This window comes from Episyrphus balteatus, chromosome 2, assembly GCF_945859705.1.
Source record: "Episyrphus balteatus chromosome 2, idEpiBalt1.1, whole genome shotgun sequence".
NCBI lineage: Eukaryota > Metazoa > Arthropoda > Insecta > Diptera > Syrphidae > Episyrphus > Episyrphus balteatus.
In genome coordinates, this window is record NC_079135.1 from 19,311,326 (window position 1) to 19,337,893 (window position 26,568).

General features: G+C 26.6%; 1 protein-coding gene across 2 annotated transcripts; it reads right to left on the reverse strand.

The window, feature by feature from the left end:
* Window positions 1–280: 280 nt before the first annotated feature.
* On the reverse strand, window positions 281–12,813 carry LOC129910396 (venom acid phosphatase Acph-1-like). 2 transcript variants are annotated; one of them, XM_055987771.1, is made up of 7 exons: window positions 12,450–12,813; window positions 1,808–1,906; window positions 1,654–1,737; window positions 1,429–1,587; window positions 1,171–1,356; window positions 768–1,109; window positions 281–703 (listed from the first exon to the last, which is right to left on the reverse strand). In XM_055987771.1, exons 1-7 carry the CDS (start codon window positions 12,663–12,665, stop codon window positions 521–523), a joined length of 1,269 nt encoding a protein of 422 aa, XP_055843746.1. In that variant the 5' UTR covers window positions 12,666–12,813; the 3' UTR covers window positions 281–520. The 2 variants fall into 2 exon arrangements, with proteins under 2 accessions (XP_055843746.1, XP_055843747.1); XM_055987772.1 differs by lacking the exon at window positions 12,450–12,813 and adding an exon at window positions 12,133–12,201.
* Window positions 12,814–26,568: the final 13,755 nt, after the last annotated feature.

Consider the following 26,568-nt stretch of genomic DNA (forward strand, 5'->3'; position numbering starts at 1 on the left):
TAAAGTGCAAAAATCTCTGAAAAAAAAAAAGAAATTTATTGATTTATTCATAAGTCGTACGAAAATATAGACAAGATGAAAACTGTTGCTAATTTTTTCTCATTTCTTATGACAGCTTTGTAAATAACCAGGAAAAACATAAATTTTTACTTATTTTTTTGGTAATTTCTTATGCTGACGATGAAAGAAAATGGTTGAATAACTTTATATTCGTGTTCAGCATAAAAAATAAATGAAGTTAATCACCAAAATAACCACACAAAAAAAAATTCACTTTAAATACAATTTAAATCGACTATTGACAACAACGTTGCTTTTATTAAAAATAAAAAACAAAAATCTTCTAATACAGCAATAATTGTTAGTTGAAATATACTACAAAGCAAAATCTTTTTCTCTCTTAATTACACAAAAAATTAAACAAAAAAAGAAAAAAAAATGATACACAAAAATAATAAATTATAACAAACTTCACAAAAAAAAAAAAACATAGAAAAAATATAATATCTAATCAATTTATCTATGGACCACTTGGTGGTGGTTCGGTAAACGACGAATCCTTCGCACTACACAAACTAAGAGATTCTTCCGTAGGAACTACGTTCTTAGTTAATTCAATTAATTTGTCCAATGGACATTTTCTATCACAGCCAGGTATTGTTAATGGTTTAGCATCTGCTTTTGGATTATTTCTCATGAATATCTAAAAAAAAAATAAAATTATTAATATATTTTATAAAATAATAAAATTTTAAATCCATTCTCACCTCAACATGATATTCACCAGTCTTTTTATTTTTATGCAACTCAAAAAGTGCCATAATGGAATATCTTGGCAATTGCCTTTCCCACACACCAAGAGCTGATAAAATATTCACCAAGGACGTATCGTGTCCTGTGTAAATGAATAGCTTGCGATCTTTTGGACTAAGTTCTGAAGCTTGTTTTTGTTTCATTTCACGGAACATCTTTTTCAAAAATGGACCTGCTTTAATTTTTTGCATTTCTGGTGTGTAAACGGAATAGATATAACTTTGCTCTGCAAGATATTGCATTTCTTCTGGGTAATATTTCTTTGTCCAGTCAGGAAGGGTGAGACCAAATTCTGACTAAAAAATCAAGAAATTGTTAATATTTTATGATACAAGCTCAAAAAGTAAGGTTCTCTACCTCTGCCAAGAGAGTTGTGTAAATCGATTGCACATCTTCAGGAGTAGTTACATTCATGCCCGTTAGTTCTGTGAGCTCTTTGAAAAGATTCTCATAGGGTTCGATTTGGGCCTTGACTTCAGGAAGTTGGAATACCTCCTTAAGGGCTTCATAGTAACGTGGGCATGGGGTACGAACCAATAGAAGCTATGATTAAAAATAAAGTAATAAGACATTAGAATAAAGACCTGAACATTTTAAGACCCTTGAAGTACTTACATTATCTTCTTCTAAAGGTTGCGACGTATAAGGAATAGGCTGCCAATTGTACTTGGAATTCCATTCCATTGGTGTGTTCTTTGGTGGAAACAAGCTGGCCAAAACTAATTGCATTGACATCATAGTTCTTGTGACCCCTGTTGTTTGGGCATGAACATACTAAAAAAACACAAATTTTTCAAAATTTTATAAAAAATTTCGAAGACTTTTTTGAAAAGTTCTTACGTCGGGAACATAGAAAGGTCCCAAATAATTGTTGTATCGTTTTTTCAGCCACGAGCCAACGTTGAAGAGCTCTCGTTTTCCATTCTACAAAATAAAAAAAAAAATTTAAATATTAGATTTTCAACTTTTAATTTTAGGTGTTTTTAAGACTCACATTAGTAAGTTGACCCCAACCGAAGGGGAAGAATTTTTCATCTACATGAGGATCATTTGGATATGTATCTGCTGGTGTTCTTGGACCGTGTCTAAAAATCTGTAATTAAATAATAATTATAACCTCATTAATAAAAAAAATTTAAATAAAAAAGCTAATTATCAAATTAACTAAGAGGTCTTATCAGTTTGCACATGTAGAAAACTTATAAAATAGGTTAGGAAAGAGTCTCGCCGAATCTAAAAATACATATATACTTGATAGTATTATAAAACAAAAGATGTTTATTATGAAGATCAAGAGCAAAATAATTGTTATCTTTAGTTTTGATTAGATTTATGTCGTGAACACATTACAGTGGGGTAAAACAGCATGAAAATTGTAAATAAAATGAACTGATCTTCTTGATAGTGGCTTGTTAATAATGCTATACCCCAATGTTTACACACAATATTTTTGTTATTAAAAATATAAACAAAGGTTATCATATACACGTGCGTATTTACACAGCAACCATTCAATAAAATTGGGGGTGTGGTCAAAAATGCAATTCGATTTATCAATAATATTAACCTTGAAAAATATATTTATTATAAATCATTTTCAAATCACAATTTTATATTGTCTATTTGATTTTTTTCTTTCAAAACAATATTTTATATAAAAAAAAAAAGATTAGACAGTTAATTAAAATAATTAATATTTATAAGTATAGGTTTATGACCTAGATATGAAAAACAAAAAAATGTCGTAGCAAGAAATAATTTGGTTTGCAAAATATATTTGAACTTTGTTCATTTTTATTTGTATGAATCGTTCATCAATTTTTGAACACGTGACTAAGTAAAAAAAAATCACATTTTTCTGCACACGTCATGTTTGAATTTATTACTTGCTTTAATGAAATAGATAGAAAATTTCACCATTTATAAGAAAACTGCGAAATTCTTTGTTTTAAATAACAGTGCTGTGAACCGGCTTAAAAAGAAAACTCAAATAAATATTTTTTGAAAAAATATTTTTTGTACAAATTTTCGAATGTTTCTTAGTAAAATTTGCTAGGGGAGAAGGGGGTACATTTGACACTTAGTTTTTAAAGGTCTGTATTTTCGAAAACTGTTAATTTTTTCCAATGTTTTGTTTTGTATTTGATTTATTGACTATTCAAGATTATACTAACAGTAAATTTTTTTGTTTTACCATATTAGAACATTTAAAAAAATAATGTTTTCTAAAAAAAGTCATCTTGTCAAAAGTGCCCCGGGACCGGGGCACATTTGACTTTAAAAAGGGTACATTTGACAATGGTGGATTAAACCCCACATCGTGTGCATTATAATTTTAAAACTATCAGAGAATCTTGCTTGTCTATTGTTTATTTAGAAAAAAAAAAAATTTTTGGTTTTAAACAATCTACTAAACAATATAACGAAAAAAAATTAAAAAATTTATTTTCTAAAAAGAAGAAGAAAAAACAAAAAACCATAAATTATTTCAATTACCTATTTAATCTTCCCATTTAAATCTTAATCAAAATTAATCGCTGTCGATTTATTTTTAAATAATTTATTTAATATATAATTCCCCAAAATCAACGTAAAACTGTGCCCACATTGCAAAATCAAAGGTGCTCCGAAGAAGCCACAGAACTGTTTTTCTTTTTTTTCAATAACTAATACTATTTTTTTACAAAGCTGGTTTTAATTTACTTAATTTTAAGCTTAGTGCTATCAAAATATTGATTCACCATTAAAAAAAACTGTTTTATTAGGTTCAGAAATTGCTTACATACCGGTGGTCAAAAATTAGATCAGAAATACAGAAAACACGTGGTACTCCGCGAAAAGTTAATGAAAGACTGCGAAATTTCGCAAAATTTCTTTAAATCAAACTAAGCTTCTTTCTTCATCCAAACTATTGTTAATTAAGGGCACGATCATACCGAAAAACGCAAAGTTAAATGTGCCTAGGTGTCAAATGTACCCCCGCTTACCCTATGCCGTTTTAAAGAAATTATTTTGTATTACATGTTTTAACAAAATTTCAAGTAAATTTATCAATTCGTTTTGAAAACATAATTTTAAAAAATTGAAATATTTTTTTTACATCCAAAACTAGTTTTTTTTTGTAAAATTTTTCTTAAATTTTAATTTAAGGTCCAAAAAATATTTATTTTCTTTCAAAAGTAGTATTTTATTTTTTATTAGTAGATAAATACATGTTTTTTTTTTAGTAAAAACCGTTTGGGCCGTTTTTGAGAAAAAAAAAACTTTTTCGATTTTGGCCATTTGATAAATTTTGTTCCACTAAATGGTCATCTGAAAAGTGAAAACAGTACAGACGTCACTTAAAACTAACAGCCTCAGACAACAGGGGCGCCACATTAACTATTTCGGACTTCTGATTCAAATCTCAAATCTTGGATCCTTATACCTTCAAAAATTGAAGGAGTACTTGTTACACCAAGGACAACTTCTTGTGTATTTACCATTAAAGAGTTTTAATAAAATATTTATTGCAAATGAAAAAAAAAAAATTCCATTACAAAAAATATTTATTAGGTATAACTGAAAAATATTGCGATATAGGTACCTACTATACATCAAGTTATGCATTCGTACAAAAAAAAGGTGATATAACATTTTTCCATGACATTACGATGGTAGAGAATGCCAAAAAAGTGGGTCCCGGGAGTCCGTCTGTCTGTCTGTCTGTAAACGAAGCTACAGCCTAAACGGATAGACCGATTGATGTCAAACTTGGTATGAGGGGTTTTTGGAATTAATTTTTTTGGACCAAAAATAACGGTACTTGTCATATACCAATTTTAGTAAAATTAAAATATATCGAAAACGGCTATAACGATTTTGTTCAAAAAATTCAAATGTTAGTTTTAAGCTAAGGTTTATCTTTTAATATAAATTTTTTTTTTTGAAAATCATTATTAACGGTACCTGCCATAGAACCGTTTTTTTCCAATCCGATTATCTCTGAAACTGCTTATTCGATTTCAACGAAACTTTTTGTGAAGAAGCATTTATATAATTTAAATATAAACCAAAATTAAAATTTTCAAAAAAAATAATTTTTGGATTTTTAAAAACATTTTGAAATTTTTTTTTTGAAAAATCAAATTTTTGAATTTTTTTGAAATTTTGTTTTTAGATGCTGATTAGTGATATCTACAAAATGGCATACCAATTTTATTTCAAAACTTTTTTTCCAAAAAATTATTTATAAAAAATTATTTTTTTAAAAAATGGCTCTAACGATTTTAAAAATTTTTTTCTAAAAATGCATCTTAACATATCAATCAAAACTGCATACTTGTTTTTACTCTAAGAGCAAGTTCGTGCGACCCAGTCGTGCATTTTATTTTATTACAAGTTAAAAATATTTGCATTGAAAAAAAAAAAAATATTGCAAATAAAAATATTTTCCATTACATTTGTTTTTGTAATGCAAAATATTTTTAGTTGCAATAACTTTTTTTTCCAATGCAAATATTTTTCAGTTGTAATAAATATTTTTTTTAATGCTTATTTTATTAAGTTGTAATTTTTATTTTTTTGTTAATTTTAAATGCATTTTTTTTTTATTGATATTTTTACAACCCTGGTACTAATACAAATTGCATGAAAAATATGTTGTCCAGCAAAAAATGCTATATGGTGACTGTTTGTTGACCAAATTGACTTAGGTGAAAGATTTAGTCAAATAATAATTTAAAAAATGAATTTTATCTAAAACAACTTGATTTAGTAAGAAACATTTTGAATGGATTGGGCTAAAAAAGGACGATTTTTTCCCTAAAATTTTAGTTTTTGTTTCGATTCAAAGTAATCGTTCTAGTTTTTTGTCGCATCTAATGAAAATTACTATTTTAATAGTATCTATAGTAAAACAATTGTATAGAATTTATTACAAATTTAACGAATTTCTATTAAGTCACAGCACTGTATATGTCTCTTTCACGATTGCAGGACATGTCTAGTCTAATTCAAATCCCTTATCTTATTCCGCTTGTTTAGTTGGTTTTGATTTGGAATTGTTTTTTTTTTTTTTTTTTAATTACTTTATTATTTTTTAAATGCGCTTCAAAAGTAAATTATTAACTTGATACAAATTAGTTCAAGAGCGTTCGTTTGTCAAAAAATAATTATCAAAACATTTGAATGTTTGCAATAAAAAGAAATATAATTTTAATTTATTGCTAAAAATATCAAATTATAAAAATTGCCAGTCATACATATTAAATTATTAGAGATTAGTTATTACGTCTAATCAAAATGGTATTGCAAAAAAATCATCATTGATAATAGGTAATATAAAAAATATAGTCGGAACAAAATCAGAGTAATTTCCGTAATATATGTTCCATGGACTTTTAATTTCGCTTAGTAATACATTGCCGGTGTAGATTTTTATCAATTTTAACACAAAATTCTTACTCATGTAATTTTTGTTCGCAAAATTCTAAACAATAAAAAAGACATTTCCAATTCTGATTATCAAACTAAAGTTGTAAAAATAGTTGTTATAGCCATTTAAGACTTTTAATGTTAAACAATATAACAAGGTTGCGTGAATGTATTCTTTACAATTCTTAACAGCTGGTGAAGCGTCAAGGTGTTGATACGAAACATTGACCCTGATTTATTACTATCTTCCTCCCACACTTGTTCTATTTATTGAAGGTTGTTTTATTGAGTGAAGATAAGCTTTCAATTTCGGACCTTGAAGAAAATTGATTAGACAATTTAAGTTACAAAAAAAACTGAAAAACCTTGTAAACACAAAAAAAATATTTAAGTTTTAAATAAAGTATAATATTTTATTTTTTTTATATAATAACTGTTTTAAGAAAAAATAATAAAAATATTTTTAGAGCCATGTTTTGTTTAATATTATTAATTTTTGTATAAATTTTTGTTTCATAATAATATCTCCTACACATAAGTATAAACAAAATGGCGAGAAACGAAATACACATTTTATTTAGTTTGTCAGTTTATGTCTTTAAATAAGAGTCCATATTCGTGTTTATGAAACAGCACATAACCTATAACCAGTGAACAATAAAGACGCTTCCAATGATATCTCATTTGTCAAATTGTGATTAGTAGTTTAGAATTTATAATGGAACAAATGAAAAGTTCATAAAATTATACAAACAACCACTTTCATAAACCCGTACTTCTGAGTAATTAGGTTAAAAAACAAACCCTCAAACCATGTGTCTTATGCAAAAACTAATTTTTGAACTGCCGTACTCAAGTTCAATAATACGTACCTAAACATGTGTTTTTTTTTTTAGAACAACCCATTTCTGTATTGGACAAAAGAAATGTAATGCAAGATGGTGTTTTGAAATTTTTGCTTTGATGAGTTAAATTTTACAAATATTTCTTTTATAAATTGTATAAATCGCTAAAAAAAATTAACTATCTTAGTATATAAAAATTTTTCATTATTCGTAGTTTTAATTAGGCTTCTTTCAAAGTTTAAAATTTCCGTTTAAACAAGAAAAAGCAATTTATTAAACAATTGATTTCATTATTTTCCGGAAGAGAAATTTTCACATAATTTTATTTTTTCTTCTTCTTTTTTTTTATAAGGAAAGAATGACGGAAGGTGATATAAAAATTGCGCTGTGACTATATAAATTGTCTTATCAGTTATGACTCGGAACAATTTGATGCGACCCTGTGACGATGTCGTCGTCGTCGTGCCAGTTTTTTCGCTATCGGAAGATCTTTAAACAGTTTACTATTGGCGTGTGCGCATCAAAAATACCTATGAATCATTATTTTTTAAGTTTTAACTCGTCTATAAAAGAATACATACTTTGTAAACAATTGAATTTTAAATATTAATCGCTTGGCAGATAGACTATCAGTTTTTACTGCAAATTACTTAATCACATAAAGATAAAGAGGTTTTTGAAAAATAAAAAAAAAAAAAAATACCTATTCATCTATCTTTGTTAAGTACGTCAATTAAATGAGTTTTTATTATAAAAAATGAGTTTTTTTTATGTTCTAAATTTTTGTCAAGGGCATTTTTAAGCATTGAAAAAAGGTCCACAAACAAATTTTACGAACGAAGATTTGAGATTGTTTTATGATTTTTTGATATTCACTAAAATTTTTGTTTGTAAAAGATTCAAAAATAACAATGGCGATATTCTAGAGTTAGCAGTTTTTCAAAATCTAAAAATCAGATAGAGGGTTGCCAAAGGATTAAAATTGTTGCGTCATATTTTGATTATCGAAATTTCAGTTTTAATTTTTTTAGTTTTGTATATTTTCAATTAAAATGCTTTGTAGCAAAAATGTTTTATATTTATAAAATTTCAAAAATATATTTTTTTTTATTTGTTTAACATTTAATATTAATATTCTATTTTCATTTATTTGTTTTTATTAAAAAAATTATTTTTATACTTTTTTTTTTATTTTTGTCTTCCTTCCTATCATCAGTATTATAAATAATTTTTAACCTTTGGAATTTGAGTTTTAAGAATAAAAACATTTCCCATTATCAACAGAACGGACTTGTTATGAATGTACAAATATTTTTTTTTAAGGAGGAAAAACTCTTAATTATCGTCACAACAATTGTTTACGTTTTTATTTTTGTAACATCAATTTGGCACAGAATGTGCGAAGAATGAATTAATCTAGATCAATCTTGCTAAAGCTAGACAAGTTCAAGTACCTTAATAGGTTATATTTTTAAAACAACATTACTCACATAAGGGTATTTTTACTCAAAATTCGACAAAAAGTAGAAGTCAACTTCTCTGATCTGCAATTTAATTTTCATTATAAGGGGCAATATGGTAAAAACTTAAAGTAAAATGGTTGAAGAAAATAACTTCAAATGACCGACCTGGTAGTCCTGGTACATAGAACTCAGTCGCTCAGTTCATTATATTAACCTTTTAATTAATTTACTTGTAAAAAGATATAAGTAAATAAATAAATAAATAAATAAAAAAATAAAAATAGAAAATAAAATCTTCAAAGGTAAATATTATACATTAAAAAATAAAAATTGTTTTATTTATAACAGTAAACAAATTCGATTTTATTTCTTAGTACCTACGCGTTTTTAAGCAAAAATATCAAAAGACTTTTAATTTTGAGAAAAAAACTGTTTTTATATTAATGATTAATTTCTACAAATAACCATAATGTTAGAGTAAATTATTTCAATATATGTAACAAAACACTTTACGCATTTTCCAAAATTGTATTCAATGTACGTAAGTTTTGACTTTTGGGTCATTAATAAAATTCATATTGGTTCAGCTATAGCAAAATTTTTCGACGCTTAAACGCACTAATTTTGGAAAATGAAAATTTTCCAAAAATTATATACATAAAAAATTTTTACATTAAAAATTCTCAAGTTATGTTCAACTCCGAGTGAAGAAAATAGACTTAAATAACCTAGATAAACTAACACGACTTCTAAGGATATGAAAACTTTTATTTATATAAACTATTTAGGAAATATTGAATCAGAATTCACTTAAAATAGCTTTAAATATTCAAAAAACTGTAAAACGATTATCATCGATTCGTCTTTTTGCAAAAAATAATAATTATTATTTTTTAGAATCTATAATTTTATAAAAATAGAAACTTTCATTTTTAAATTAAAAAAAAAAAAAAACAAAATAAGAAGAAAAATAATTTTTTAAACAACCAAAATTAAAAAAAAAAGAATAATTTAAATTTAAAAAAATTTTTTGAATAAAAGTCGATAAAATACTATTACTGACCTGAAGTTATTTATACTCAAAAAACTATAAAAATTAAATTTTATTCAAAACAATAACTTTTTCGGAGTTCGCATATGTGTTTTTTTTGTTGTTGTTGTAAGGATTTAACCCTCTGTCGGCACACGGGTGCTAATTTGGCAGGACAAAAATAAAATAATTTCGATTTTTCAAAAAATGGTCACAATAAAGTCTCTTTATAAGGGTGAAAATATTTTTTTTTCGGAATTGTAAATACAATATTCGAATTCCTCGGAATATTCTACATCAATTTCATACTTGATTCTCTATAAAATATTGTGACCGAAAAAAGTTCTAGCGACATGAAAAAGTATAAACCAAATTCGCACTCGTGTGCCTATCACGTCACAAAAAAGAGGTGTGCCTACAGAGGGTTAATATTAATTTTTTTTTAAAGTGTTTTAAACAATTTTTAGTAAGAAGAAGAAAAAATTGTAATTTTGTAAAATTAGAACTATTTAAAGAAAAAAAAAAAAATGACAACCAAAAACATAAAAACCATGATAAACTGGAGAACGAAGTAAAAACGAGAAAAGTCCTCATAATATTTTCGACATCGAATTACCTCAGGAATTAATGGATTTCATCTGTGAGGATGAGAGGGGGACATCTTGTTAAACAATCAGTTAAGCCAGCTAGCCAATTTTTTTAGTTTTTTTTTTTGTTTTGTTTTTATTTTTGGAAATGGTTATGAAAATTAAGAAATAACTCATTTAACAACTCTGATTTCTGGATGGAACTTAAAAATGATTGATTTTAAGCTAAGTTAGTTATTTTTTTTAATAAAATTCCCAAAATTTTAAAAGCTTAATGTTCTTAAGGCACATTTTAGATGCAAAATTCACCTTTTTTACCTAAGTTCATAAAAACCTAACTATTTTTTTCCAGTGTATATAAAATACATGAATACATGAAATATTTCATATTTCAAATAAGATATTTGCATTTTTCTTAATATTGGGATCATTAAAAAAAACCCTAATATTCTGATCATATAAAAATAATTATGGATGTAAGACTATTGAATTTGTTATCACCGGAAAATGGTGAATTTAAATTCTATATAAATTTTCGAACATCTGTAAAGAACGCAATATACCTACTTATAAAAAAATAATTTCTAATTTATGTTCAAACTACTTATGCTTTAGAATACAGACGACCGAAATCAACCATGAAATGTATTGAATTTGAAATGTCTTTTTATCTGTTGCATTCTGAATTAACTTAAAATATCTCTTTTTCTACAAAAAAAAAAAAATAAAGGTTAACTGTACATATGCAATATGTGACATGAAAATTCCTTTGGAATGTATTATATTCGTTTTTAATTTTGAAAATTAAAAAGACATGTTTTATGTGAACTGCAACAATATCGGTTCATTTATTTTACTTAAGATTATAATTATTGATGTAAGATTGAAAGTGCACGCACGTGTAGAAATTTTACTTGATAAACATATTAGCAGTTTTAAACAATCTTTTAAATCGTATTTGATTCTTGATTGATTGCTTTGGGTCAGATTAACTTATAATTTTGTTGAACCCTGATTAACGACTGCCTCCTTATAATTATCCCATTTAAAACTATTTCGATTCTGGTAAATCGAAAAGTAAGTGTATAAAATCAACTAATAAGTATTAAATTAAAAAAAAAAAAACATCGCAAAGCTTGGAAATATAAATACAGGGAACAAGGTTCTCAAAATTAAGTTTTTTTTTTTTAAATGTTGTTTTGTATCTTAATTAAAAGGGTCATTGATATAACAGAGATGATATATGTTGTTTAAAAATTTGGTTTTTGAATTAAATGAAATTTTATGAAATTTCATTAAAATTAAGGAAATAATGTGTTCTAAAAAAAATGTATGTACTAAGAATTTTGATACAAAAAAAAAAAAAATTTGAAGATGTTTGGAGTTCACTAATAAAATTTTAATTTATTTGATAGGTACATTTGGAATTGAAAAAGCATTTGAATTTTCCAACACAGTTATGAATTTCAGATTTAGCTATGTATATCTAATGGATTTGTTAACGAAAATAATCCACTGTAATCCACTGTGGTTTAATAATAATAAAAAAAAAAAAAAAACAATAATAAAACTCAATTATAAGATAATTAAAAGCGTGCTTATATTAAAGTACAGACGGCGACGATAGTGACTTGCAATGGCAGACAACGTTAAACAGCAATATCAGCGGTGGCAGTGGTTTTGTGTTAAATTACATTGTTTTCTTTTTTTTTTTTTTATAAAAATAGCAATTCCAGTTCTCACTTAATTTGTAATGATTTGAATTTAATTGGACACCTTGTTTATGTAAGGTTCTTTATGTGATTTTTTTTTTCTATTAACACTCAACTTCTTTAAAAATGATCATGATCACACACGACCACATGCACTTAAAAGGTTTGGCGTCAGCTGGGAAGATAAGTCTTTTAAGACAGTTTGTCTAGGTGCCATGCGGCCTGACTGCCTTTCAATGTCGCAATGAAACTAAAATGCTTACGCACTATGTAACACAAGTAACCGCTACTAAACTCGCGCACTCTTTTGTTACATCGCATCACTCGGTTGACAACGAAAACACTTTATTCTTCCCAATTATAAAACTGAATTATAGTGAATTATTATTTAATTTTTTTTTTAGGTCTCGCGATTAATACAAAAAATTCTTTACAATTTTTTTTTTTTTTCACTACTTTAAGTACCTCCATTTAGCACTATTGTACTCTATTTAATTGATAAATTGATAACAACAACAAAAATTAAAAGAAAAATGCGTGTTTTATGATGAAGAAGAAGAAATTGGAGATGGAAGATGTCTTACCACATGCAACAGCTCTAATGTTGACTCCGAGGAGGAGGAAGAGGAATTGCCACTTTTAACAGAGGCGTTATGCAGACTCTCCTCGGCTGCGCCACGTAACGAACTAGAATAAACAGTGGTGCCGAAGGCGAATAAACAAAGGACAAAAAGACTAATTGCTAGCATACCACCCGTCATTGCGAGTCGATGCTTTTTTGTGTTGTGCGATAGTGGCATGTCAAATTCAATATTTATATTTATAAGCTTCAGTCTGGGGCGGCTCTCTCATTCATTCGTGCGGTATGTTCTGATTCGTTGTTTTGTTTTATACGTATTTGTTTAATATCAAAAAATAATCATCTAACACCGGTTTCTATGAATATATAAAAAAAAATCCGTTAATTTATTATTATCTATACCGTTTGGTTATGAGTTTTTTTTTTTTTTTTTATTTTTTTTTGTATAGCTATCCCGTTCCCGGTGGAGCTATAGCTGATAGGGGCACAAAGTTTTTAGGTATTTTTTTTTTTTTTTTTTGAAATTTTTTATTTCAGAATTTTAAAGCAAATACAAGCAGCAACAGATAACCAGATAAAAGAGCAAACTGAGTCAATAAAAGAATTTTTGATCTAAGGAGTGTACTACTCTGGAGCTATGTGAACTTTTTTTTTTGTTGCTTTTTTAGGTACCTACACTTTTTTGCGCCTACAATAGCTTGCAAGCTGCCGCCGACGACGACACGAGACAACGTCAGTTCACTTCAAAAATTAATGTCGAACTTATCGTAAGGTTTTGTGCTTTTTTCTTTTTTTGCGATACCGAGAGAGTACGTAGGTATATACCTATTCGGTATATCTAGTTGCGATTAATCTAGGAAATTATATTAGAGATTTGGGGGGTTACCCCATAAAAAAATCTACAATTTTATTGCATTTTTACATAGGTTTTGGTTTTTATGATGCATTTTATGTTCTTTTTTTTTTCGATGGAATTTTGTGTGATATGCCATTAAAGAAGAGTTTTTTTTTTTTTTTCATATTTAACTCGTTGCTGATTAGGAAAGGTGAATCCATTTGAATAATGCATCCATAATTTTGCAAACCTTGGACTAAATATTTGCAACAATTTTAATTGAATTGATATATTTATATTAATTCGAGCACAATTTTGTGTGATTTTTTTCTTCACGATAAATGGATGAATATTAATTCTTTCGTAAAAAAAAATAAAATGCACGACTGGGGTCGCACGTACTTGCTCTTATGCTAAAAGTAACTCTAATGTTAAAGCTTTTTATTCAAGAAACACCGTTTTAAATTATGATTTACAAAAAACCAAGTATGCCATTTTATTACTTGCATAAAAAGATATTTTTAGAAAAAAATTTCCAAAATCGTTAGAGCCGTTTATTTAGAAAATAATTTTTTATATATAAACAAAATTCTAACATTTTTCAAAAAAAAAGTTGGTATGCCATTTTAAAGAAATAATTAATTTACATATAAAAACGAAATTTCAAAATTTTTCACCTACCCGTTTTTAAAAAAATTGATTTTTCAAAAAAAAATATTTGAAATATTTTTTAAAAATCCAAAAATGCATTTTTGAAAATTTTCTAAAATTTTAATATTACCTTTATCTTAAGGCTTTTGCATAAGAATTTTTGTTGAAATCGGGTTAATTTTTTACGAGATATTCAGAAACCAAAAAAGCCGTTCTATGACAGGTACCGTTAATAACGGTAAAAAAAATATTTTTTTTATTTCAAAAGTTGGCTCTTATGTTTAATACTACACATAAAAATTTTAATCAAAATCGTTACAGACGTTTTTGAAAAAAATTAACTTTTCTATTTCCGTTATATGGCAGGTACCGTTAGTTTTGGTCATAAAAAAAAATTTCAATTTCCCCTCTAGGGAATCACCAAAAACTGCTAACTACCAAGTTTGAAGAAAATCACTTCACTCGTTTAGGCTGTAGCTCGAGGTATATACAGACAGACAGACAGACAGACAGAATTGCCGGACCCACTTTTTTGGCATTCTCCATCATCGTAATGTCATGTAAAATTGTTATCTCGAGTTCGATTTTTTTTACGAATCCTAAACTTGCCCTATAGTACCTATATCGCAAGTAAAAACGTATCAATTTTCAAATGAATTATTAAATTAACACTGTTGTGTTTTTTACAGGTGGGTTTTTGAGATTTTAGATTAGTAATTGAAATTGATAAGCTATTTCATTTGAAGAGAGAATTGTATTTGCTTATCGATCAAAGTGACTTGTTAGTAAATTTGCTATAAAATATATCGATTTTGAAAAATTGAGCCAGTAATAAGGCGGAAACATGCAAAATAGGAAAGTCTTCAAAACGAGCTTCGGTTTTAAAGTTTTTTGTTATATTATTTAAACTATTTCACAAAATTAATATTACAATAGTTTGAAAAAAGTAAATAGTGATTTTATAATAGAAGATCCCGCATAGGACCGCCATATACCATCAACATTTACGATCTTAGACTATTATCCCCTTTAGAAAAGTTATGTCTCCACTGAAACACTTAAAATTTTTTGCCTTTTTTTCTGAAACATAAGCTTATTGGAAATCAGTATAAAAGAGTTATGGACATTTTTAAATGCTATTTATTGTACCTACTATGGACGTTTCTATAGTGTATTTCAAGAAATTCCATTGAGTATGAAGACTTTTATTTTGAATATCTGACAAAAAGTATTTAATACATCAACTTTTTGAACTATCATTTTCGAATTTTGTATTAGTTTTAAGAGTTATTCAAACTAATATAATTACTTACTTTAACTAATTGTTTATCAAAAAATTAATTTTTCCAAAAAAAAAAAAGTCCAAAGGATTTTCGAGAAAAAAAAAGTTGTCAATAGAGATAGACATTGCAAAGTTGCCAAAATATTTTACAGACAAGGAGATGAATTTGAAAAATTTTTTATTCAAAAATAGTTGCTTTCAAATATATTGCAAAAAACCTAAACAATTTTTTTGTATGATATTTTTAATGTTTTTTTTTTAAATTTTCAGATAAATTTAGTTTATTAGACTGCAATTATGTTGTTTTTCAATTTTATTGACAGATTTTGGTTTTCATGGTCATTCATGACAGTGGCGTATTGAGGGTGGGGCTCAGGGGGCTCAAGCCTCCCCCAAGCCTTCCAGATCATGTTATTTTTTACCTAATTTCATTGTAATACATATGCTTGACTGAAACTTGTTCGTAAATCTTATAGATTTAGAGGCAGCTCAGATGCTCGAGCCCCCTCCAAATTCTGAAACGGCTATTTGTGTTTGTTTGAGTAAGAGCTTTAGCTGTAGCTGGGGGTTGGGTGGTTTTTTCGGATTTAAGTCCAATTCGAAATTCTTCAGATCACTTTTTAGTATAATACGTACGTCAAATAACATCACCGTTTAATTTTGCAAAACTTCTTATGCAATCTCAATAAACACTTTTTTTCAAAAATTATATACTTCTCAAAGCTATTGGAAATAGAAATATTTGATATCTCAAAATCTTAGTGGTCATCATATGTAACTAATGGTTTCTTTCAGTAAATGCCAGTTTGGACTTCGAATTCAGATTAAAAAAGCAACATATTACGAAAAAATATATATTTCGAATTAAACATCTAAAATAATTTAATGGAAAATTAGTTTCTAGACTTTCTGCATTTTTCATTTAGATTTTCTGATCGAATTCAATTCACATTATTTCGGTTTGTAAATTTGGTGCCTTTTTCAATGAATCTATAATTTTTGGACAAAATATTATCATAACTTATTTGTGTCTCCTTATTTTTTCTTTTGAATTCTTCTTTTTTTCCATTAAATTTGCCGATAAAATGGCATCCAGCAGTAATAATTTAACTTCAGAAACAAAATTAAAAAGGATGATCCTTCAGCTATGACAGTTCAAAGCAATTTCGAAGTTTTTGAAATTGATCCAAATGAAGAATATGATATTTTATTTCACGTGAAATTTAAAAGTGATTTCAATTCACTTTCGGTCGAATTGCGGAACATGGGCGTTTATATCGAAAATGGTGTTTGTCACACAAGAACTTTAAAATCAGGAGACAGTAGTACGAAGCTGTCGACGTCGAGAGCAGTTAAATGCTACTATACCACTTTCAGTACCGCAGCACAGAGCTTCACTCTCGATCAAAGGTGAGTATATTAGAGAGAAAAATTTTTCGTACCCCTCTAAAAAATGTTTGAAAAATTTTCTAGCCCCCTCCAAATTTTTTTCTGGATACGCCACTGATTGATGATTCTATAAAGGAGAAATTTTTTTCTCAAAAACAGCTCTAATGTGTACTGTGGCAATATATGAAATAATCTAATCTAATCTAATCTCTATATGAAATAACCATAGAAGTGTTTTTTTGATTTCAATTATAAAATTCAAAGAAATATTTTTTTTTAATTTAAAAAAAAAAACAAAAATTCAAATACCTAAATGTTTTTTTTAAATAAGTTTTTCGAAAACGGATAATTGAATTTTGTTGAAACTTTCTTATTTAACTGTAGATAAGTAACTCCTTTTAAATGGAATAGCTAAGTTTTTTTTTTCGAATTTTTGAAAATTTTTAAGTTTATATTAAGTTTCTCAAAATAAAAATTAAAAAAAAAATCAAATGTTAGTATTTAACGTATTTATTAAACAACAAAAAAAAAAAATAAAATTATATTTTTAATTAATTTCGTAAAAAATGTAACAAAATACGAAATTTGTTTTTTTTAATACCAAATCATCTTTCTAAATTTTTCTTTCACTTCATTTTCTTTTTTTATTTTTATTTTTTTTGTGTTTGTTGCTTCATAACTTTGGACTGAGTGAACCAATTTTGATAATTCTTTTTGTATCCTCCATGGGAGTCGGTTTTGTTTTTTTTTTGATAATAATCATTTTTATCAAAAAAAAACAAGAAAAAAATAATTCAGACGAATTGAAAACCTCCTCCTTTTTGAAAGTCGGTACAAAGGATTATTTTCTTTCTTGATTCGATTTTTTTTAAACCAATATTTGCCGCATAAAGCAAATATAAACTGCATAACAAGATAGTTGTTTTTGTTCATTCAAAATATTCAACAAAAATTAATTTAATTTTTTGTTCCAATTTATTATCATGCTGATTTGAGAAATAACGCAAAACCTGTGTTTATACAAGTGCACACTCTACACGTGCTTAGATATTTAAAAAAATTTTTTTTTCTGTTTAATTCAAAGACCACCTATATGTACATTATAATGATCATGATTTACCTGGATGATAATGTAAATGAATTTGAATTTTTTTTATTTGATCGATGTTTAAATTAACATAAATTTTGCAAAGATAAGACAATGTTAAACTTTCATGAGATAATTAGAATATTTAATAGGTATCTATCTATATTTCTTTTTGGCATAATAAATTTGGATAAACTTTGATAGAAATAAAATTATTTAATAACCGGCTTTTACCTGTTCTATTCGAATTTTAAGACATTTGATTTATCAAAAAAAAAAAAGCTAGTCTAGATGGTATTTTGGAAAAAGTGAAAGGTGATAGTGTTAGTAATGTTCGTATGTTTTTTTTTCTTTCTTTTTTTGATAAAGTTCAAAGAATTAAATGTTTGCAAAAAAAGAAATACAAAATTAATTTTATGGATCTTTCTTGTTTGCAAATTTTGTTTTGTTATGATGACATTTTCAAAAAAAAAAAAACTTTGTTGATATATTATGGTAATAACTAAGAATTTAAGAAATTTGAAAAAAGACTAAGATAAACTTCATGACTTGCAAGCTTTTATTTAGATTATGCTGATTGTCTTATACTATAATTACACCGGTATACACAAAAAAAAAAAAAGCGTCATGTACCAGCAACCAGACCTATCTTTCTGTATGTTTTTGGACCCGCTAAATCCGAATTTCAAGTCCGTTTTGCCCGGTCACCCTCCAGTTTTGAGTAAAATGCAAAAAACTAAAAAAAAGGAAGTTTTTTTTGCCTTTTTTGAGGCCTTTTTTGCATTTTTCTCAAAACTGGAGAGTGACCGGGCAAAACGGACTTGAAATTCGGATTCAGCGGGTCCAAAAACACAACGGCAACACGTGAAATATTGAAATATACATTTTTTAAAAGCTAGAAGCTTGTTCATATTTGTAAAATTTAAATTAAGTAAATTGAAGAAAGAGTTTTTGAATGAAAATGAATTATTTCAATGCAAAAATTCAGTATTTATCAAAAATATCCGCAATAAAATTGAACTAATTTTTAATCCTTTTTTCAAAACCGTAATATACATTTCCTCTTCGGAATTCAGTTAACTGATAATATTTGTGGGCAAAATTTTTGAAAAATAAATTTAAATTTTACTACGAAAAAGTTTGAAAAAATGGCATTTAAAATTTTTTTAGTAACGTCTTTTCTTTCCAAAATTCTAAGTTGAGGACCATTCTTTCAAAAACTCTTGATTAAATGTAGTGGATTTAAATTTTGCAGATAAAAATGAGATTCTGGCTTTTAAAAAACGTTTATGCAAACATTGTAGGTGTTGCGGTTCAAAATATTTTTTTTTTTTGTGTTTGAAGTCAGTTGGTGAGAAAGTTTCATTTATCGCTTAAATGATGGAAAATTGTCTTTTACTCCCATATATATTTTTTTTTCCTTAAATTACCTAGAGAATCTTTTGGTATCATTTATTTTATGAAATTTAAGCAAAACAAAAAAAAATTGCTTTGTTCAAAAAAATTTAATTTTAATTTTAAAAAACAATACGGCAACATCGGTAATTTTTAACCTATGGTATTTTATACCCTCTGTCGGCACACGGGTGCGAATTTGGCAGGACAAAAATAAAAAGTACGATTTTTCAAATAAGTGGTCACAAAAAAGTCTCTTTATAAATGTGAAAATATTATTTTTCGGAATTGTGAATACAATATTCGAATTCCTCGGAATATTCTACATCAATTTCATACTTGATTCTCTATAAAATATTGTGACCGAAAAAAGTTCTAGCGACATGAAAAAGTATAAACCAAATTCGCACCCGTGTGCCTATCACGTCACAAAAAAGAGGTGTGCCTACAGAGGGTTAATCACCGACGCGACGTTTGAAAAAAAAAAAATCACCAAAATCAGAGCTGTTTCCTAATAATTTCCTTTAGTTATACTTCACTATGAGTTTTTCAATTTAACTACATATTTTTTGAAAAAAAAAACAAACATTTTTGAAAATTTGACCATGAAAAAATATTTTTTTTTTTTTTAATTGAATTTTTGATAAAATCGGTTAAGTTAAAAAAAAAAAAGAAATCAAAAACTAAAACACATTCCTATAGGAAATTGAAAATTTTTTAAGCAAGTTCTTTCAACCCATTCTTCTATCCTATTTCTCTGTACGATTCCATAGCTTACCCTTAAAGTGTGTCATAGTTTCTATATTTTTTTCTTCCATTCTCAGTATTTTGGTTGAACGATAAACGATATAAACCCTCATTTTGCCACAAAAAAAGTACACAAGCAAATTCATTACTTACTGCATTAATTCCTATCTGGTACCTTTTTTCGAACACAAAAGAACGAAAAAAAAAACATATAAAGCTACCATCATTGAACCTATAGAGTGTTCCTTTCAAAAGGAACCAAGCTGAACAAGAGAACTGTGTGTGTGTGTGTGTATGTGTATGTCCTTCTCCTCTAATTCTTGTTTGTATCAATAAAGTGAAGTCTTTTCGCAATTCGCTTCAGTTGAAGTAGCTAACACAATGGAGTTACCTGCTGTTACTACAGCTCCATAGTCTAGGAGGATACACTTTTTAGACCCAGAGCTAGAGCCAGTACTCTATGTATACTATTTTTTGTATTACGTTGTCCTTCTATGACGAAAAACGTTTCCAGTTCACAGCACACACATTGGACAGTAATAATTGGATTACACTCAAGGGATGCATTTCACTATGCGAGCATATAAAAGCAAACAAGTAAACCATCCTATAAATAGGACCATACACACAGAGAATCTATTCATATAGCCTCGATGATGATGATGGTCCTCCACCATCAACAACATCGTCCTCCAGGATGCAGGTTTTTGTCTTTTGTTTGGATTTTTGAAATTTATTGCTAATTTCAGTTTTGTATCTGTATTTTATTTTTGCCAAAGTAAAGAAAAGTTTTTTTTTTTTTTTATTCTTTTTTTGTAAAATAACTGACAAAAAATTGACAGTTTCTCCCTATCGGAGATTTAATGAAATATTACACAAAAACTGCATTATTTCCTTTGGGCTGTTATAAAGTTTTTTGTTTTTGTAAATAATACGTAAGCAATGAATGGAAAACATTTCGATTAGAAAAGTTTATGATTGTGCTTTGTTTTTGTTTTTTTTTTTTGTATTACTTAAATTGCAGAAGTTTGTTGTTAATTCATTTCAGGGTCAGTTGTTGTTGATGAAGCAACTCAGAGTGATAATAATTGTTTTTTTGCTGTTACAAAAGAAGAACAAAAACAGATAAATGAAATTTAATTAGAATTCTAAAGCTCATTTAGCTATGGGAATAATGCAATCTCAATGAGTTACGTGCATGTTACGAACGAAAGTTTAGATTATAAAAAAAAAAAACAGTATACAAAAAATTAAATATTGAATTAAAAGAAATATTGGTGAACTGAACATCCGCTATGTGTAAGAAAATATTTGTTAATCAACATTTTTGCTGTTTTCAGTTCAATTAATTCAATTTGGCTATCAGACATTTTATCGTTCCGTTTATTTTTTTCCTTTAAAAATTTATTTCCTTTCTAAGGAGGAACCCAATTTTTTTGTTGCTCTGGAGAACCCTACAAATTATAATGTTGCTATACATTGTAGTTTAAATTTTGAAATTTTTGTAAGTTTTTAAAAATAGGAATAACAAGACGAATTTTTAAGGTGAAATACCCTCGTCGTGTTACTCTAAAATAAAAAATAATAATTTAACTTTGTTAAAACCTGCAACAGTTAAATAAATTTATTATAGCGTGAAAAATTAAAAATGTTTTAGTCAGTTAATTTTTTTCAGCTATTAACCAATGTTTGTCTGAAAAAATTGTAAGAAACAGGTGTTTTCGAAATTTAACACAAACTGCATTTTCCATTTGGACCCTTACTTTTGAGACACCCTGTTTTTCAAGTTATGCATTCATTCTGGAACAGAGTTGTAAAAATGTCAACTAAAAAAAATAATTTGAAATTAAAAAAAAAAAATATTTATTGCAACTGAAAAATATTTGCATTGAAAAATTTTTTTTTATTGCAACTGAAAATTGTTTGCACTGAAAAAAAAAAAAATTATTGGAACTAAAAATTTTTTGCATTAAAAAAAAATTTTCTTGCAAATGGAAAAAATTTGCATTGAAAATAAAATTTTTATTGCAAATAAAAATTTTCTGCATTGAAAAAAAAAAATTCAATGGAAAGTGCGTGCATTAAATATTTTTTTTAAATTATATTTTATATTTTGTTTTGCTAAATTATAATATTATTATTTTGTGGTTGTATTTCTTCCCTTATAATTCAAATAAAAACGCCATTTTTTATTTTAAATTTGCCAATATATTTCGAGGTTCATACCTCATCTTCAGGGCTAAAAATATTTATTTAATAAGCGTTTTTTATATATAATTATATAAACATATACAATAAAAATAATTTACCTATTATAAAAACTATTTTAGTTATAATATACAAATTATTTCTTCGGCTACAACATTAATGTTTTATGATTATGATTATGATTGTGATTGATTTTATTTTATTTTTAATTTTTAATTTTTTATTTTTGATTTTTAAAATTTAAGAATCAAATCTAGCAAAAATTACTGAGTAAAAAATAAAGTGATTATTTAACAAATTAATATTAATCTAAATTTAAGAGCTAACAATTAAATTATGATAAGTATTGCTGTAGTCTACCAATTCCTATCTGAAACACAAGATGAAACAGAAAATCGTGATCCAAAAATCTATTCATCTATAGCATATATTCCGGGATTGAGTGAATCCTTAGCAAAAAAGTGCGAATACTTTGTAATTGAAATAAAAACTGCTATGAGACCAAATCATAAAGTATCTCATTTTTTCGCAAATACTAAATCAAAAATTGAGAAAACTAATAAAAGTGGAGTAGTTTATTCTATTACATGCAATGATTGCCCAAAAATATATATTGGTGAAACAATACAGAAATTGGGTTCTCGTATAAATCAACATAAAAATGAATGCAGAAAAGTCCTCGAAGGTTCATCAAACAAAAATATTGCCGCTCTAGCTGAGCATACAAAACAAAATGGCCATTCATTTAAATTTGATGAAACTAAAATTTTAAAATCTGAAAAACAAAAATTTAAATTACAAGTGCATGAAGTCAATCAAATTATTAAACATGAAGAAATTGTTTGTAATTTCAAAACAGACAAAAAAGACTACAGCAATACTTATCATAATTTAATTGTTAGCTCTTAAATTTAGATTAATATTAATTTGTTAAATAATCACTTTATTTTTTACTCAGTAATTTTTGCTAGATTTGATTCTTAAATTTTAAAAATCAAAAATAAAAAATAAAATAAAATCAATCACAATCATAATCATAATCATAAAACATTAATGTTGTAGCCGAAGAAATAATTTGTATATTATAACTAAAATAGTTTTTATAATAGGTAAATTATTTTTATTATATATGTTTATATAATTATATATTAAAAACGCTTATTAAATAAATATTTTTAGCCCTGAAGATGAGGTATGAACCTCGAAATATATTGGCAAATTTAAAATAAAAAATGGCGTTTTTATTTGAATTATAAGGGAAGAAATACAACCACAAAATAATTTTTTTTTAATATTCGTCAAATTTCCTACAATTTTGAATATTTGACCATACATTAGGTTCAATGTTATGCTTGAATTATTAATGCATACACCTTGCATTGACTTTTTTTTCAATGCAGAAGATTTATAATTTTAAAATAAAATTTTCTTTCAATGCAAAATATTTTTATTTGTAATAAAAATTTTATTTTTAATGCATTTTTTTTAATGCAAAATATTTTTAGTTGCAATAATACTTTGTTTTTCAATAAAATAAAAATTCTGTATAATGCAAATATTTTGTAGTTACAGTAAATATTTTATTCTCAATGGAATTTTTTTTATTTGCAATAAATATTTTTTTAGAAATTTGTAATGGAGAGCAAATGCATTAATAAATAATTAAATGATTTTTTACAATCCTGTTCTGGAGTTTATCGAGAGTGGTTTTTAGAATGTAAAAAATAAAAAACACGTTACCTGACTTATAGCACTTTTGAAAATTAAGTAACACGACACCTGCAATTTTGATTTTTTAATTTCTTTTTGATGACTTGCTAAATTGCAACGATTTTTCTTAAGGCATTTATAAATAGTTTTAATATAAAACAAAAAGTAAATTAAAAAAAAATACATTTTATGATTTCAGTCCAATTTTTAAATCAAAAAATGTATTTTTTTTTAAATGTAGTTTTTGATTTATATTAAAACTATGTTTATAAATGCCTTTAAAAAAAAGCATTGCAAATTAACTAATCATTTGGGAGAAGTTAGAAAATCAAAATAGAAGGAGCCGTGTAACTTAGTTCAGTTTTTTTTTGTTGAAAATCAAATTTTCAAAATTTAACTATTCCATTTTTCTTAAATTTTAATGAAAAATTAATATTTTTTTTTTAGAAATTTCGGTAGGAAAACGTATGGGGATTTCCCAAATTATAAGTTTTATTTTTAATTTCCTATCTTACGATGGAGTATCTCTGTATAAACCCGTCCCTATGAAATGAGTCGTTAAATGTAAGTATTCATTCGACAGTAAATCCCAATATCATTATCACTAATTCTTGGAATTAAAAAAATATAAATGCCTCTTATAGGATACTTTTTTAAGTTTTAGAAAACGCTTCATATTTTACTTATATAGCTAAATGTATTCAACAACTTGAATATAAAGTTGTTTCTGTTTAGTAGAATGTTAGTTTGAGGGATTTTTTTGTATTCTAAAGGATTCGAAAAATCCATTTCTTGTATTCAAGAAAACGTTGAAGAGGTTAAAAAACTACAAACAATAAAAACATTTGCATTTTTTTGCTCGTCTAAAAACGCATATTTAGGTAGACTTTTGACCAAATATTGGTTTTGGAGTAAAATATTCCACAAATTGACTCTGTTAAGTGATAATAAAACAATTTCAATATGCCAAATTTGGTAACTTAGTTTTTGTTCAAAACTCTTTAAACCTCTTTCGTTGGAATTTTTTTTCTCGCTACTGTATATTGATATATATCAAAAATTGTACATTTAATTTTAATTTTTAAATCAATATATTATAACCAATAGTTTTTGAAATAATCGATTTCAAAGTTAAGAATAGGGGAAAAAAATTTGTTTAAAACTCATTTTATACTATTTTTTGTTCAGACTGTGAATTTTAATAAAAAAAATTACTCACTTAGAAAACTGCCTCAATTGATTCCTTATCGAACAGTGAAAACTATATGATTCTATGTCTTCTAGTTTTTGAGAAAATTGAAAAATTATTTTATCAGATTTTTCTTTTTTCAAAATATTTTTTGTTTTTATTTGTTTTTATTTTTCAATTTTCTCAAAAACTAGAAGACATAGAATCATATAGTTTTCACTGTTCGATAAAGAATCAATTGAATACTCTGTGTGAGTAATTTTTTTTATTAAAATTCACAGCCCGGACAAAAATAGTAAAAAATGAGTTTTAAAAAAAAAAAATTTCGCCTATTTTTAACTTTGAAATCGATTATTTCAAAAACTATTGGTTAAATGTACAATTTTGCCTTTCGTAAATGGTATCAATTATTACTGTAAGTGTTTTTTAATAATTTTTTTATATGTTGTTAATTTTTTTTTAGAAAACTGCCCCTCCCACCCAAACGGGGGGAGATAGACCCCCCTCCCAAAGAAAAAAATGTTTGTATTGAACTCCTCTATCAAATCCTGGCGTCCAAGTTATCCTACTACGTGCCAAAACAACATTTTTGTTCCATACCTAAAAGTTCGAATTTCTGTATCTGGGTTGAAATCGTAAAATTTTTTTTTCTAAGCCAATTTTAAACTGATTTTCATAAAAAATACCTCGTTTGATTTGGAAATAAATATTATTTTAGAATATATTTTTAAAACAGCATGTTGTTGTGAAAATATATACTTTAATTTGATGTCGAAGTTGGGTAAATGACGGAAAAAATAGAATTTTTGAACTTTGACAGCTTATAAATTCTATTTGGTTTAACCGAGTTACCTGTTTTATACATTGTTGAAAAGGTATATTTATCTCCTATCAGAAACTTAATGGGTGAAGGTAAAAAAAAACCGTTTTTTGCCCCTAACTCCAGATTTGGGGGTGTTAGGGACTTTTTAAATACCGTATCGTAATCAGTGCCACTAGCTCTACAAAACGTGAAAGGTCTCCGCCCGCGTATATTTTGAGTCTTACACCGTGTATTTATTTGCAGACTCAGTCAACTCAAAAACACAGCCTGATTTGCGCAACGTATTCCTCTACAGATTTGAAAATTCCTTATATTTGTTGGTGCTCAATGCAAAAAAGGTCAGTGCTTTAGAGATGATAAAATATTCCATAATTTTGTTTTTTTTTTTTAAGAAAAAAAAGTTACGCATACGCCACAGTGACTCATCAAGTTTTAACTTAAAAATTAATACAATAGCCGTGTTTTATTGGTACTCAGTATTTTACTGAGTAAACATTTTATGCTGTGAAAACCAACAATTTATTACTTTTACTCATTTATTAATGATCCTTATTGTTGAAGGATCAAAATAAAAAGGATCGAAATAAAAAGAAAGGTAGGCCTAAAAACTCCTGGTACAAGCAAATGCAAAAACACCAGCATTCAGTTGGCCTCAGAAACGGAACAATACAAAACCGGGAGGCTTGCCGCCGATTTCTGAGGTCAACCCGGCGAACCCCACAGGCGGATCACTAGTGTGAAGCAGTAACGTGGGAAGGTTATGATCCCCTCGACATCGAGATCATAACAGCGCCGAGAAAAAGGAAG

Coding starts and splice junctions, on each gene's coding strand:
- LOC129910396 (XM_055987771.1), bottom strand. CDS start 12,665: ATGCCACTATCGCACAACACAAAAAAGCATCGACTCGCAATGACGGGT. Junction 1,588..1,653: donor GACCTTTCTATGTTCCCGAC/GTAAGAACTTTT, acceptor GTGTTTTTTTAG/TATGTTCATGCCCAAACAAC. Junction 704..767: donor CTGGTGAATATCATGTTGAG/GTGAGAATGGAT, acceptor TTTTTTTTTTAG/ATATTCATGAGAAATAATCC.